This window comes from Anser brachyrhynchus (assembly GCF_964034855.1).
Source record: "Anser brachyrhynchus genome assembly, chromosome: 4".
Classification (NCBI taxonomy): Eukaryota; Metazoa; Chordata; class Aves; order Anseriformes; family Anatidae; genus Anser; species Anser brachyrhynchus.
The window spans coordinates 1,429,599-1,443,774 of record NC_137698.1 but is presented as its reverse complement, the minus strand read 5'-3'; the positions used below and the strand labels follow the sequence as shown (position 1 = coordinate 1,443,774).

Genomic DNA, 14,176 nt, shown 5'->3' with positions numbered 1-14,176 from the left:
GCACTGATTAGAATATCTGATCTGATATTGACCAAATTAACTACTTTTTTTTCTGTTGAAAGCCAAGTCTGTATTTCAATTTAAAGTAATTTAATAAGAAAAACTACAGGAGAATAACATTGAATTCACTTTATGTTGTTCCTTTTAGGGGACTTTCCCTTTCAAATTTAAAATCCCAAAGCTTCACATGGAAATGTAAAAATAATCTTTCTTTTTTTGCCCCCTAGTCATGGGTTTAAGACCCATTGATTAACTTACCAACATCAGTAACTAATACACATGCACAAGATTGCTATCTAGCTTATTAAAATACAGAGGTTCATAGGTTAGGAATCTTAATTTGAAACAACACAACAGGGAAGTCTTGGTATAGCTGGTCTATCTGCATTTCCATATCAATGGTGCTTAAGATAGATAGAAAAAAAAGGCCTAATTTTTAATCTTATGTAAACATATATTTTTTTTGCAGCAATAGTTTAAGTATTTTGTTAGTGTTGTTCATGAAAATACATAAGTGTTTAAGTGCTATCATATGTTAAGCTGTACAACAATTATGCAGAGACAGCAGAAATTTTGCTAACAATTATACTTTCTCTTTAAAGTAAATGACTTAAACTGGTGTGTCTCATATATTAATACCTATCATGGATGTTTTTCTAACTCAAGTGGTAAAGGTGATATCAATCAAGTTATAGCTTTTCATGAGATTAAGCCTTTGCATGAATATTAATCCTTTTATTCTATCTACAGCTGTGAAGAACTTCACAATATGAGCCATTTTCTATTTTACATTTTAGGAGTGCAAACTGCTTATGGTGCATTTTTATAATGAAATGTGCACTGGGCCCATTAATGTGATTATTTAGAGGCTTTTTTTTTTTTGTACATCACTTAAATATTAGCTTCCGTTTTTGAGTCACTTATTAAAATCTGTTTTCAAAGAGAAAAATAATTAATAGCAGCATCTGTTTTCATAGCAATAACAGTAAATTTTACATAGGAAATATACTTTATTATGTTGTTGAAATTTGAATGACTGTAGTGAACAATGATGCACATTAGGTAGTATGTATATATATATATTACCATATATATATATATGTATATATATTACCATTTCATTAAATCAGTTGTTTTTTGAAGCAAATACCATTCAGAAAAAATTAACAGCTTTCCCAAATTGTTTGAGTATAATTGCTCAGAAAACCTCCAGCATTATCCTGAACTATATAAGACGACTTATGTTTTGGTACTGTCATGTCAGCAAAGCAGCTAATGGTCAATTAACTGCATCATTCCATTGTTTCAGGACTATGGTAAATCTTTATTAACTGAGAAAAACTAATCTCACAGTATGGGTACCATCACTACAAAACGGACCCCAGATCTTCTGCTCATTTTCTGCTGTTTATAACCTCATATTTCCTGTAGAGCTCTCACAGTATACAGTAAGCAATTTGCAAAAAGTGCACTAGTTCAAAAAGAAATACTATTTAGGAATATGCTTGATTATCAGTTATTTTGCTGAATGGTAATTAGCTGACTACAAAAACCATGAATCTTAAAAACAATGTTTCTCACTGCACTGAAATCCTATAAAATCTAAAAATTGCTTTTATACCAACTTTGCTATCTATGTCTCTTCTGTGTCACATAATAACTGGTTTCTGCTGTATAGTAACTGAAGGAATGTCAATCATAATTTCAGACAAGTATACTGATTACCATGGGGCTGTACATCTGTTGGGAGTCAAAGTTTTCTCGCTGCAGAGAACAGTAAATACCAGCTGTGCTTCCAGTTACATGTGCCTGCTAAGGGAAGGTGGGATTTTTCTCGTTCTTGAAGACTACTCCTTTAGGAGAAACAAGAAAGAAAAATGACTATGACTGTGACAGTAAGCCTACCAAACTGGAATACATTCAATGTAAGGACAAATACCTATCAAAAAAAAAAAAAAAAAGTGTTTTTGCTTCCCCCACACCCACTCTCTTCCAAGAGAGATGTGGTGGGCCAACCTTGCCAAGTTGCCAGACACCCACACAGCCAATCTCTCACTCTCCCTCCTCAAAAAGATGGCGGGGACAAAATGCAATGAAAAAGCTCAAGGGTCAAGATAAAGACAAGGAAATCACTTATAAATTACCATCAAGATCGAAACACTTGGGGATGGTGAGAAACAAAGACAAAAACTAAAATACCAGCGGGCTGCACTTGGGGGATGCAGCGAGTCCATAAGTGTTACTCTGTCATTTCTTCCTCCTCACATTTTTCCCCTGCTCCAGCATGGGTCCTCTCCACAGGCTGCAGCTCCTGTCAGGAGAACCTGATCCTCTGTAGGCTCCTCCACAGGATGCAGTTCCAGCAGGTAATATCCACCTGCTCTTGCACGAGGTCCTCCATGGGCTACAGCATGGATATCTGCCCTACCATGGTCCCTGCCAAGGGCTGCACGGTAATACTTGCTTCACCATGGTCTCTTCCACAGACTACAGGAGAAAATCTGCTCAGGTGCCTGGAACACTTCCTCTCCCTTCTCTGACAGCCTTTCTGATACAAAACCCCACAAAGTGAGTCCTAGCACAGCTATCTTCTCAGTTTCCTTCACATGGTATACTAATGTGAGTACTAATTTTGTTTTTTTGCAATGCTCTTATCTTCTGAGTCTTTCATATAACACAGGCTGATGGACTTTGATGGTTTGGGAAAGGGGACAAAAATCTCCAGAACTGAACATCTAACTCTGTCCAGCTTAACTGTTAGATAAATCAAAGGATTTTGCTGAACCCTGACCACAAAAAGTATGGAACAGTCTTGTGCCCATGTGATCATGTCTGATTATGGAGAGGATTTCATATACTTGTTAAAGGTATGGCCTTTTATTCAACCCATGTCACTCATACCTCATCCTTGAAAGAGTATGTAAGCTTAAGCTCAAGTTTAGCTCCTCAAATCTGCAAGACCAAGACAATGTTGGAGTGGCAGGAGAAATAATGTACTAATTACTTAGGCATGTAATTCCTACAAGACTCTTCTGCAAAGTAGCTCACTACCTGGAAAGCTGTCCAAAAGTTCAGCAAAACTATATTAAAATAAAGCTATGAAGCAGCCAATTTCTGTCAATTACTCTAAGTAGTCTACTTCAAGGCAAGATTTATGATAAAAAAAATCTGGATAAATTAAAGAGAAAAAAATTGTAATGTGACAAAAATGTCATTGCTCCATTCCTGTCTATCTTAATATTTTCTCAGCAAGCTCTTACCTGTCTGAATAATTAAATTACTAGTGATTTTACAGGTTCAGAACCCAACTACTCTGTTTTCAGGTGTCAATCACTTTTCAAAGAATTCCATTCATGGCTGAAAAAAACACGAATGATGACATACCCTTGATAGTGCTGGCAATGACAGCAGCTCGTTTACAGTCTTTCAGACAACAAGAACAGGTTGTTTTCTCCACTTTAAAATAAACAATACATAGCAGCAGTCTGAGTCTGGGCTGAGCTTATCTCTGTAGGTTGCCTAATACAATTATATGGTCCCCAGGAAAGGCAGTCACAATTTTGTTGCTAAAACACTGCACGCCGCAGTTACAATGAAGGCTTGGTATATATGTAGAGTAAAATATTCTTTTGAAAATATGAAACTAACAGTACACGACTAAGCTGGACCAGCTTAAAGACAGATACCTTGTCTAGGTGTACTTTTTCTTTCAAATAAGCTACTTCAGGAAATAAATAGCAACAGTACTATTGTAAATATATATATATATATATTATATAAAGCCCACAATTAATACTGTTTAAACGATGAGTTGTATCAGACAATTAGATGATCTTGTCTTCCTTGAGTTAGCAAGACGATGTTGAGAATCAGGGTTTACTGAATGTAGCTGTGAGCAACTCAGGATTACAAATCACATAACAGAAGAAGGAACACTTACATGTATTCAAATAGGAACAACCTTGTCAAAAATAAACATGACTTGAAAAATATTTCTAGCCATCACAGAATTATTTTGGCCAGTCTTCTGCAGGGAGTAACATCGCACACATACAAAAAAGCAGTACTGCTTCTTAGATGACACTTTATAAAATTACATAAATGTTTATAAGCCATTCTTACAAGAATTCTATGTTGTAAATTACACACACTGAGTTCATGTCAAAAAAATGGCAATAACTACACTTTAGAGGAGGATCTATATTAAGATGGAAAAATGGAGCCAAGAAATCTTGAATCTATGACTTTGTTTACGTGTAGGATGCAACTACCTTAGAGACATGTCAAAAATAAATAAATGAGAAAACTGCAGGGAATTTTGAAGACTACAATATTGTATTATAGTAAAATACTGTTGTCTTTAACTGTTACAATGATTCATGTTTCAGTTTCAGAGAAGAAAGAAGAAAGGGAATACAAAAGAATAAAACTTCAAATAAATGTAAAATTAAGATATTCAAAATATAATAGTAAGATTTCCATCTGCTACCATTATTTTTTTCCCTTCTTTGTATAATTATACGTGTCCATTTAAATACATTTTTCCCCCCCACAATATAACTTTATATTTTTGAAATTTCTTCTGGTCCATTACTTTTTGGGCCATTTTGTTTTTTAGTAGAAAAAACACCTTAACAATACATACACTGATTTTTTTTTCATTTAATGGAATATTAACCTACTACGTCTAGTAAAAAGTAATGAAAGTCAGATTTAGCCAAAACAACTCCGTACTTCTAAATATTGTATGATAATACTAATAACATGCTCTGAAACTGTAAAAGAAATACTAGAGTATGAAGTGCTTTCAGCAACTTATCTTTAATGTTTCCGCCATTTCTTCACCCTTCATAACTTTACATCCCCATGTTTTCTCAAAGACAAGGAGCAGACTGCAACAGACCTGCTGCTCACAGATACCAGAAAAATGTTACCCAAATATCCTTAGAGATATCTCACTTCTCAATTTTTAGTAGTTCAGATGACTTGTAGAATAGAATTCTGTTATATATCTTGTCCAAATTTATATACACACACACTTCCAATGTTATAGGGTACATTCTTTACTTCAGAAAAACAGGCATAGCAATTGCATAAAATTGGCTTCACTGCTGAGAGCTTTCTCTGTATGAGAATTTGCAACTATATTTAATAAAGATTTTCATTACTGACTACTGGTCATACTGTCTAATCTTCTTAAACATAGGAACAGAACACATTTGTGTTTCCTACATATAAATTAATAAGTTTAGCAATAGGTTGCCCAGGTGGAAAATACAGTTATCTTTCTGCTTCACTAAGCTCTCAGCTTCATGTATCTCAGTATTTAATATGCATTCCTCAAATTGTTTTGGATTAAAAATGACAGAAATTGTAATTAGAATCTGCTTGAAATCACCGATAAGGTTTTATTTTTCTGTTTCTTGTGTGAAGTGACACAATCCTACATACCTTTTTTCAGATTTCACCTTTCTGTTTTTAGAGATGAAAACTACTGGAAGTCTTCTATTTTAACCAAGATTTGCACTGCATTCTGCATTTGTTAATCTTTAACTGTAAGATTAAATGAACATTTTTGCCTGAAAATAGTATTTCCCCAAAACACAAATCCTGAATAAGATAACACGATGATATAAAGTGCATTTTAATGCAACTTAATTATTTTTATAAACATATTGACAAGCTGTTATATCACCTGAAGCATTTCCTCAGAAAAGAAAATATACAAATATTTCACATGAATTTTCCATATAATGTAATATAAATTTAAGTTAAAATTTCAGCAAACATTCAGAATCAGTGTGTGTCCACAATGTAAACATGGTAGAAGAAAACCACTGAGAAGACTCAGATCTCTGATCTATAAAAAAGCAAAAATTTCTTTCAACATCCTAGAGGATGCACAAGCCTTGCTGCATTGGCAGTCCACAGTTCAGTAGTTCTCACTACTGTACTGTTTACCTTTTTTTACACTTCAGAAAAAACTTATCAAGTAGCATGACCTCATAGTGTCAGCCACAGGAAAATACATTCCTTATATGTAAGTGAAAAGTTGCATCAGGAGAAATGCGACTACATTTTTAGTTTATGAACTCCAAAGAAACTTACACTGAGAATTCCTAAATCTAGGACATTAGAACCTCTAGAATTTTCATTGCTTTTGAATTACATACATATACATACAGCAAATGATAGCACCATATGGAGGTATTTAAAGTTATTCCTAATGGACCTGTAAACACATACATTTAAGACTGTATAAACTCAAAAAGTGACATAGCTGTATTAGCCTATGGTGGAATGACAGTGACTCAGATTAAAATTTTCTTTCAAACTGTTGATAAAACAATGATGAAAACATAGAAGAAATCTCTCTAACAGGACAGTCCTCACAATCTGTGTATTGATTTCCTTCACTCTAGCTCTTTTTTTAAGTATTGGTTGGTGCCAAAAGTCTTCCTAATTCAGACAAAAAACCATAGAGTTACCTCCATTAGCTCACTCAAAATTTAAGCATTTATTATAAACTAAATAGAAATTAACAGATCAGTAGGAGCACTGCAAACATGCACGAAAGCCTTCAAATGCCTACACTGGGCTCAAAACATACATATAATTAGAAACCTATAACTCAGTATGACAAATGTAAGTCACCAGCATTTATATTCAGGTTCAGAGTCCTCTATCACAATTGTCCAAAATAATTAAAATCAGCATGCAAGACTGTTCATAAGAGAATGACACTATTTCTAATACTCTAATATTAGTATTTAGCAAAGCACTGAATGTGAAACCAAATTATTTTACTTGTATATGTATCCAAAATAAACCATTTCAATATTTCTTTTTTGCCTACCCTACCCATTACATGCAATATATCAACATACCATACATTTAAAGAGAGGGAAGAAAAAAAGAAAAAAAGAAAATGAAGAGAGCTGTGATACAGTTGCTTAAATATAAGGTAATTTTCTTTTAGGTTAGATGTCACACTATATAAGGCAATAATGTTAGGAATTAACTTGCTCTGCAGTGTATTTCAAATTCCTCTCACTTTATGACAAATGGAATTACAAAATATCCACGAGACATGACTTTTAACTGCAGTTTCCATGTTTCTTTGCCTTTATCCTAGGCTACGTTCCTCTGCAGACACCACTGCATATAATTCTTTCACAGACCGACAAACATGGATCTAAAATTGTTGGGATTTCAAGGCTCAGAAGGCCCAGTGTGTAGGATAATTTCTCTTGGTAAGGTACTTTTTCATGCTATGCTGGTAATGTTGGTAATATGCTCTAAAACAGGTCCTGAGGCACCAGCTGGCTCTGAAGGCAAAAATTCCAGTAGTCAGTACTGGCACCTCTATTAGTAAGAGAACGATGAGGTTACAGATCACATAAATGGATAATAAAGGGAAATATTTTTTTAAATGTTACCAAATAGTCATAATTCAAAATTGAATGATGAAAAAGAATTAAAGTTACATTTTACCATTACGTAAAAAGATAGATTATGTCTATAATACAGAACATACTAACTTGCCTGAGTAACTAGAAGCTGAAAAAAAAAAAGTTATTTTTTTTCTACCCTTCCAGTCTTCAGGATTTTGTAGGTGATTGCCTTTTACAACGAATTTGTGTTCTAAGAAAGTGTTGGTTAGATCCCATTTGGACTCTTTTAGTGCTGCTCAACTGACAGGTGAAGGGGCAACACTAAGTAACAGCACTACAAACCTGTAAAATATGCAAGGGAAAGCAAAACTTTTCTCCATTTATTTTTTTCTGTCTGGAGAGCCACATAACTCACATAACTAAGGTAGAATATTTAAAATACACTGTTAATTAGACAGCAATTAATTTATATGGATATCTTAGTGATTAATTATGGAGCCTCATAAATATTTATATATGAGGCTTTACATGTTACTGAATTTTTTACCAGCCAAATCTGGTACACAACAATTCTAATTAGAAACAGCATGCCTCTCTCTTTCTTCGTAAGAAGATAACTATCAGAAAAGACAAAGCCTCAAAAATGCACTCATCATAAGGAAAAAAAATAGAATTTAAAGCCTATAAAGAGATGTATACAATCAGGATTATTTCTGACAAAACTCATGGACAAAACTCATTCCATTCATGAATGTGACAAGCATGATTAAAGCTTTGAATTTTTCACTGCAACAACTATGCAAAGGAAAAAGGGCTATGTGAAGAATTACACCATAGAGTTTTTGTAATACTTTCAGTAAAGAATGACTGTTATGCCATGAGATGTATAAATCAATGCCGGCTCTCAGTTTAACTCCAGGATTCTCTACACAGAAACATTTCAGTACTCTATGGTTCTATTAAACACACTATTTATTTTTGTCTTCTTATTGTTGTGACACACAGCAGATGCCATGTAGGGAGTCGACATGGCAGGGGAGTTTTTAAATTTCTTCTAGAGATATTTAATTACTACCTATATGAACCTATGTAAAGTGAACACATTGCATCCTACTACATTTACCAATGCAGAGCAAAAGAGAAAAAAATAAAAATAAAGTTGACTACTTCTAAACAGAAGGCATAAAATTATATTCCCACTTGTGTGAAAGATTAACAGAGTATTTTATTTTTTTTATTCCTGTGGCACCTTCGATTCCTTTTCTTCCATTGAATATAAAGCAAAGATTCATGACAGATTAGGAACAAACAGCCTTACAGAGAACTTACTAGAGTTGATACTCCTTCAGCTGATGTGAAATTGACTGCAAATACAGATGTGTTCGTTGTGCCATTTTGGTGAAATATCACATTATTTCGGTGAGCAGTATCTGAAGAAAACAGCTCAAGAACCATCCAAATCTTTACCAACACTTTTTACAGGCAGTTTCATCTATACCCTTACAAAGGAGTCTCATCTCTACAGTTCTCAATATAACTTTAAGGAGCAAATAAATTTTTAAGCCTTTTCTCCACTCATACTATAGGACATTGGGATTTTTATCCAGTTCCTTGAATCATTCTGACCCCATTTTCTGCTCCAACAACAGATACAATAAACATATCAACAGGAAAAGTAGCTAATGGTTCCATAAAAGCATTATCCTCAAGGTATCTGATTTGGAGAACTTTTGCAGTAGCAAATGAACATGCAAAATATCACTCCCCTAGTATGGGTTCTCACTATATACACCTGCATAAACTCAGTATCTTTCACAGGGACACCACATACAGGTAACAGCATGAACAGGTACACCTTGAGTCCCTCTACCAGCTCCTCTGGTTCTTTACCATTTAGATTCTTGACACACGTGCAATGAAATCTCAGTGAAAGAGCTTTATGAAAAACATCCTCACAAAGTGTTAATTCTGCCTGCTTTGACCAGGTGGAGATTCTGGTCTCTTTTCCTCCAGTGGGCTGCATTAACTTTCTTGCCATCCTCTCTTCTAGTGTCTCACATAAGACTCCAGAAGGCAAATGTTGTTCCTCCTTGTGCTATTGTCTGTTTCTAGCTCCACAATGAAATCTCCCAAGAGTGAAAGAGATGCTTCCAGGTGTAACAACTAGAATAGGGTGCAGAAAGGACACTATATACAGCTTCAACGATTGGCACTGATACAACTGCCATTGTGCCCACATTACATTTCAGCAACTGATGAGAGATCTGGCTTATCTATGTCCATTTTCATGCAGAAGAAAACTTTGAAAGTAGTCATATACAGCAGCAAAATCTCTTGAAAGATAGATAAAGCTAGGCAAATGTGCAGTAAGATGAACATTTTAAAAAGTGAAGGTATTGACACTGCTGCAAATTTGCTCTTTGCCTTAGTTTAATTAGAATTGCAAAAATTTGATAATGGAATATTTTTAAATAAAACAAAAAATAATTTCAGGGAAGTGTCACAATAGTTTCACGTCTGTTTTTTTCTCTTCTGGATTTAAAACACACACAACCCTTCTCACACTAACGTGAATCATTTATGATTCAGAAGGCACTGTGCTACCACCTTTCTGAAACTACGGTATCATTTGAACATTTTAACCTTGAAACTGTTTTCAGCCCAAGAATTCTTAAAGTGAAAAAAAAAACAGAAATGCTTTCTCCATTTACTTTCTACAATGACATTTAAAATCTTCTTTTAACACCATAAAATCTTCCATGACTAGTATTTATTTACCACGCAAACCATGCACATCAGTATAGGAATACTATCCCATGCACTGCTATAGGGATACTATTAGTTGCTACAAAGTGCATCTTCCAAAGTATCTAAAAATTATATGTAAACAGTTCTGCAAGAGGTCAGCAACAAGTCAAGTATTCTGAGTGTGAATTTGATTTTGAAGTTTGTTGTGCCAAGAATTTCTGAGAAGCAAGAAATACATCCTGCAATGGCCTGCAGCTCTAGGGTTTGGTAACAAAAGCAGCCAACTCTTCAGAATGAACATCATTCTCCTAAATGAGAAGAAAACAAAACCTGAAATAAGAGAAAGGGCACTTTTTTTTTTTTAATTACTGATAGTAGCAACCATCAAATCTGGTTAATTAAATTTTCCCTTTTTCTCCTGCTTTATATGCTTACTGCTACGATGTAATATTAGACACACTGTTTTACCATGGAAGGAATTCAGTAACATTTCTTTCATTAGCAGACTCATTCCATTGTACAGTACTCAAAAAAAAAAAAAAAAAGGTTACTTACTATTCCCAAACTGTGTTGATTTGTTCTGCAAACCAGTGGTCAAAACACACAGAAGTATTGCTTTGTCAAATACATGTAGCAGGTGTGACAAAATCTTTCACCAAAACAAATGACACAAGAAACTTGAAGTTACTTTCAGCTGTTAGCAGTTTGAAACAATTGTCTACGTTCTGCTAACAATGACATTGCTTCTGTTTAAAAAAAAAGAAAAAAGTATCAGAGCTCTGAGTCAAAAATTCGGTACTAGTAGACAAAGAGTAGACACTAAGAGTAAGATAATAATTAACTCCGGACTAGGGAAGAGAATAGGAAGAAACAAAATAAATGTAAACAAGTCAGATCTTCCCAATTCAAAACCTTTTTTTTTTTTTATTCCCTGAAGATATTTGCAGTTGCATGTCTGCCTTCAGGTGTGCCTAAAAAACAAACAAACAAACAAACAAAAAAACCAACAGGAATCTGGAGTTAATAGCATACAGTGGTAAGGGCTGTCTGCAAAACAAAGGTGTAGCATGACATGCTACCTTTCCATGGGCTGACAAGCTAATGTGCCCTAACTTCCCACACAGACAATCTCCATGCTCATTAACCTATTTCCACACCTAGTGTTTCCACAGAGGATAGCAATGTAGAATTAGTGCACTGTGAATTCACATCGGCATTTACAACTCACTGACTTTCCCACGCACACTATCCCTTTTCCATCACAACAAATTACAATACAACATTTCTGGATGACAAGCAATTTTCCTACTGTAATTACTATTATCATGATTTTACTGTTTTACATAATACTGGCACTTTTTTTTTTTTAGGCTGTATCTATTTTTTGTCTATTTTAGGCTGTAGTGATCTCAAGTCAACAGTCACCATTTCCCAAACATTATGTGTGAGTTTACTCAAACAATGCACGGCATGTCAAGCATGCTGAGGATGGTGGCCAGTGCCACTGGCAAGCCTATTGTTTACCATCTTTAAGAGGTCACAGTTGTTGGAGGTGACTGAAATAGGCATTCCAAAAAAAAAAAAAACCAAAAAAAACACCTCCAAAATGGACAAAGAATAGCTGGAGAATTATGGGCTGTCATCCTCATTTCATTCCCTGACATTATGGCTTAAACCATTTCCAGGTACATGAAGAATAAGAAGGTGACTGGGAAAAGTCATCACAGATTTACCATTCTTGCCCACCCAAACCCAAATACTTCTCTGAAGAAAGGACTGGCTCTATTACTAAGGAAAAAACAGTGGATGTCACTGATTTTAGCAAGGCTTTGAACACAGTCTTCCATAGCACCCTTGTAGTGAAAGCAGGAGATACAGACTGGATGGGTAGACTACAAGTGTGTGGAAAAACTGGTCAGACTAATGAGATCAAAGAGTAGTTGCAGTTAATGGCTTGAAGTATAGCTGGCAGTCGGTTATAAATGAGGCACAACAGACTGGTAACAGAGTCATTATTGTTTAACATCTTCATTAGCAACCTCACAATGGGCTGGATTGAACCCTCAAAAGAGTTGCAGATGACACACCAAACTGGGAGGAGCAAAAGATTACTGTAGGGCAGCCAAGACACAGAGATGACAACAACTTGGAAGAAAGAACCAACAAGAGTATTGCTATATTATTGATGTGCATGCTTTATGTATTGTCATGGGGAGGGTTACGTAAGTTTTAAATCCTGAAGAGACAAGTACAAGCATGAAGCCTGTGTAACACATACCATAAGACTTCCCTGAAATCATTTTTTTAAGATATTCCTTTGTCAAATTTTTGTTCCACCCCAGATACAGAATTTTGCAACTGTCTTTGAGGTTCTGGTTGATTATAATCCCAATAATCCCACACAACACTACAAACTGGGATCAGCTAAGTAGGTAGCAGCTCAATAGAAAATGTCCTGCTAGAAAATATGATGAACATGAACCAGCCCTTGCAGTGATGAAGTCTAGTTAAACATTGGCAAGAGGAGGTAATAGGTCAAGGAATTAATCATTGTATATGTGAGATTGCACTTGGAGTACTGTGCTGATTTTGGTCTTCACAGCAAAACAGTGAGACTGACAAGTGAGACTGATTAAGTCTTGAGGAGGTTCACCAAAATGGCTTGAGGCTTAAACACATGAAGTACAAGGAGAAGCTGAGAGAATAGTGTTTGTTCAGCCTTAAGGACAGAAGGCTGAAGGAGATCTGCTTTCTGTTTTTCACTACCAAAACGGCAGTTAATAGAGGTGATGGTGCCAGACTCTTGTTAAAAGCAAAGAGCAAAAGGTTAAGAGAAAACGGTTACAAGTAGCAAGAAAAATTTCACCTGGTTAGAAAGCAAAAACATTTTCAAGAGTCAGAGTCAATAAGCGCTGGAACATGCTGCACAGAGACTGTGGATGCTCCAACCTTGGATATTTTCCAAATTTGTCTGGACAAGACCCTGGGCAATCTGATGCAACTTTCAGGTTAACCTTGCTTTAATTTGACCAAGGGGTTGGACTATATCATCTCCAGAGCTCCCTTCATTGTTTACTCATTCTGTGGTATGACCTAAAATGGTACACCAGGTGAGCTGCACATACACCTGAAGTCTGGGGGATTCACAGTCCGTTCATAACTATGGTGGCCTTATTCAAGAACAAAACTTCTCGTACTTAGGATCACCACCTCTCTTCTGTTCCTCTTGACAGTATCAAGAGGCAGGGTTTCTTTGTTTGTTTTTAAAAACACTGATTTGGTAAAAAAAATAAAATAAAATTAAGAACAAATGCTCAGTGACTATCGGAAAGCTTTGATATTCAAAAATTACAGCATTTTACATGTTTCTGTACAGCTAGCTCTGTTCCTCTCATTTATTCAAGAAATAAAAATATATGTTAATAAAATTTGATAAAAATATTAAAATTGAGAGAAGGTAGAGAATAGCATCAAACCAATTTGGGGAGGTGTAGGGAATCACCAATTTAATGCCCAAATTATGAACCAGAAATAAAGATAGTAAATGTGCTTATTATTTTCATATTGAAATGGTCCAAAAATCACAGTTGGTTGCAGAAAATATTTTTTAAAAAGTATCAATGTGACTGCAGTTCCATGCAAACATTTCTTCTTGGGACATTAAATGGAGAATATTTCTGATCAGAACTTTCTGGACTACGAAGAGGGTAAATGTGACTTGCAAAGCAATGGAAGTTCATGTTCTAAACCAAGAAAATAAATCTCATGAAAATCTTGGACACTTCCTAGAAATTAGATTAGATTTACAAACACATGAAAAAAAAAATCTTTCAAGTTACACATCGCTATTTCTTTTTATGCAAGCTACCGGAAAAAAAAAAAAAAAAGTCTTTCTGGAGATTGGGTAAGAAAAGCTAAATGAGTGAAATTAAAAATACCTTCAACAGAGAAAAATAAATCACTGATATTACAAGTCACACCAGTTTGTCTTTCCAAAAATTTTGGAATTTTCACTGAAAGCTAACGTTCAACTT

At 34.9% G+C, this 14,176-nt stretch overlaps 1 protein-coding gene across 18 annotated transcripts in view; it reads right to left on the bottom strand.

Annotated features, from left to right (window-relative positions):
- LOC308193791 (uncharacterized protein) overlaps window positions 1-14,176 on the bottom strand; it is a 70,151-nt gene that overhangs the window by 36,850 nt on the left and 19,125 nt on the right. For 4 of the 18 annotated variants that reach the window (XR_013949928.1, XR_013949932.1, XR_013949935.1 and 1 more), the window contains 2 exons: window positions 10,698-10,791; window positions 8,877-10,450 (listed from right to left, as the gene is read on the bottom strand). The exons of 12 other annotated variants lie outside the window; for them this stretch is intronic. Coding sequence is in view for 2 of the 6 variants with exons in the window: in XM_080588826.1 (XP_080444952.1) it covers window positions 10,443-10,450; window positions 10,698-10,791 (102 nt within the window). In the remaining 4 variants the exon portion in view is untranslated. Of the gene's footprint in view, window positions 1-1,213; window positions 1,854-8,876; window positions 10,451-10,697; window positions 10,792-14,176 lie in introns of those variants that run through there. 2 more of the 18 variants (XM_080588825.1, XR_013949927.1) reach the window with 2 other exon arrangements.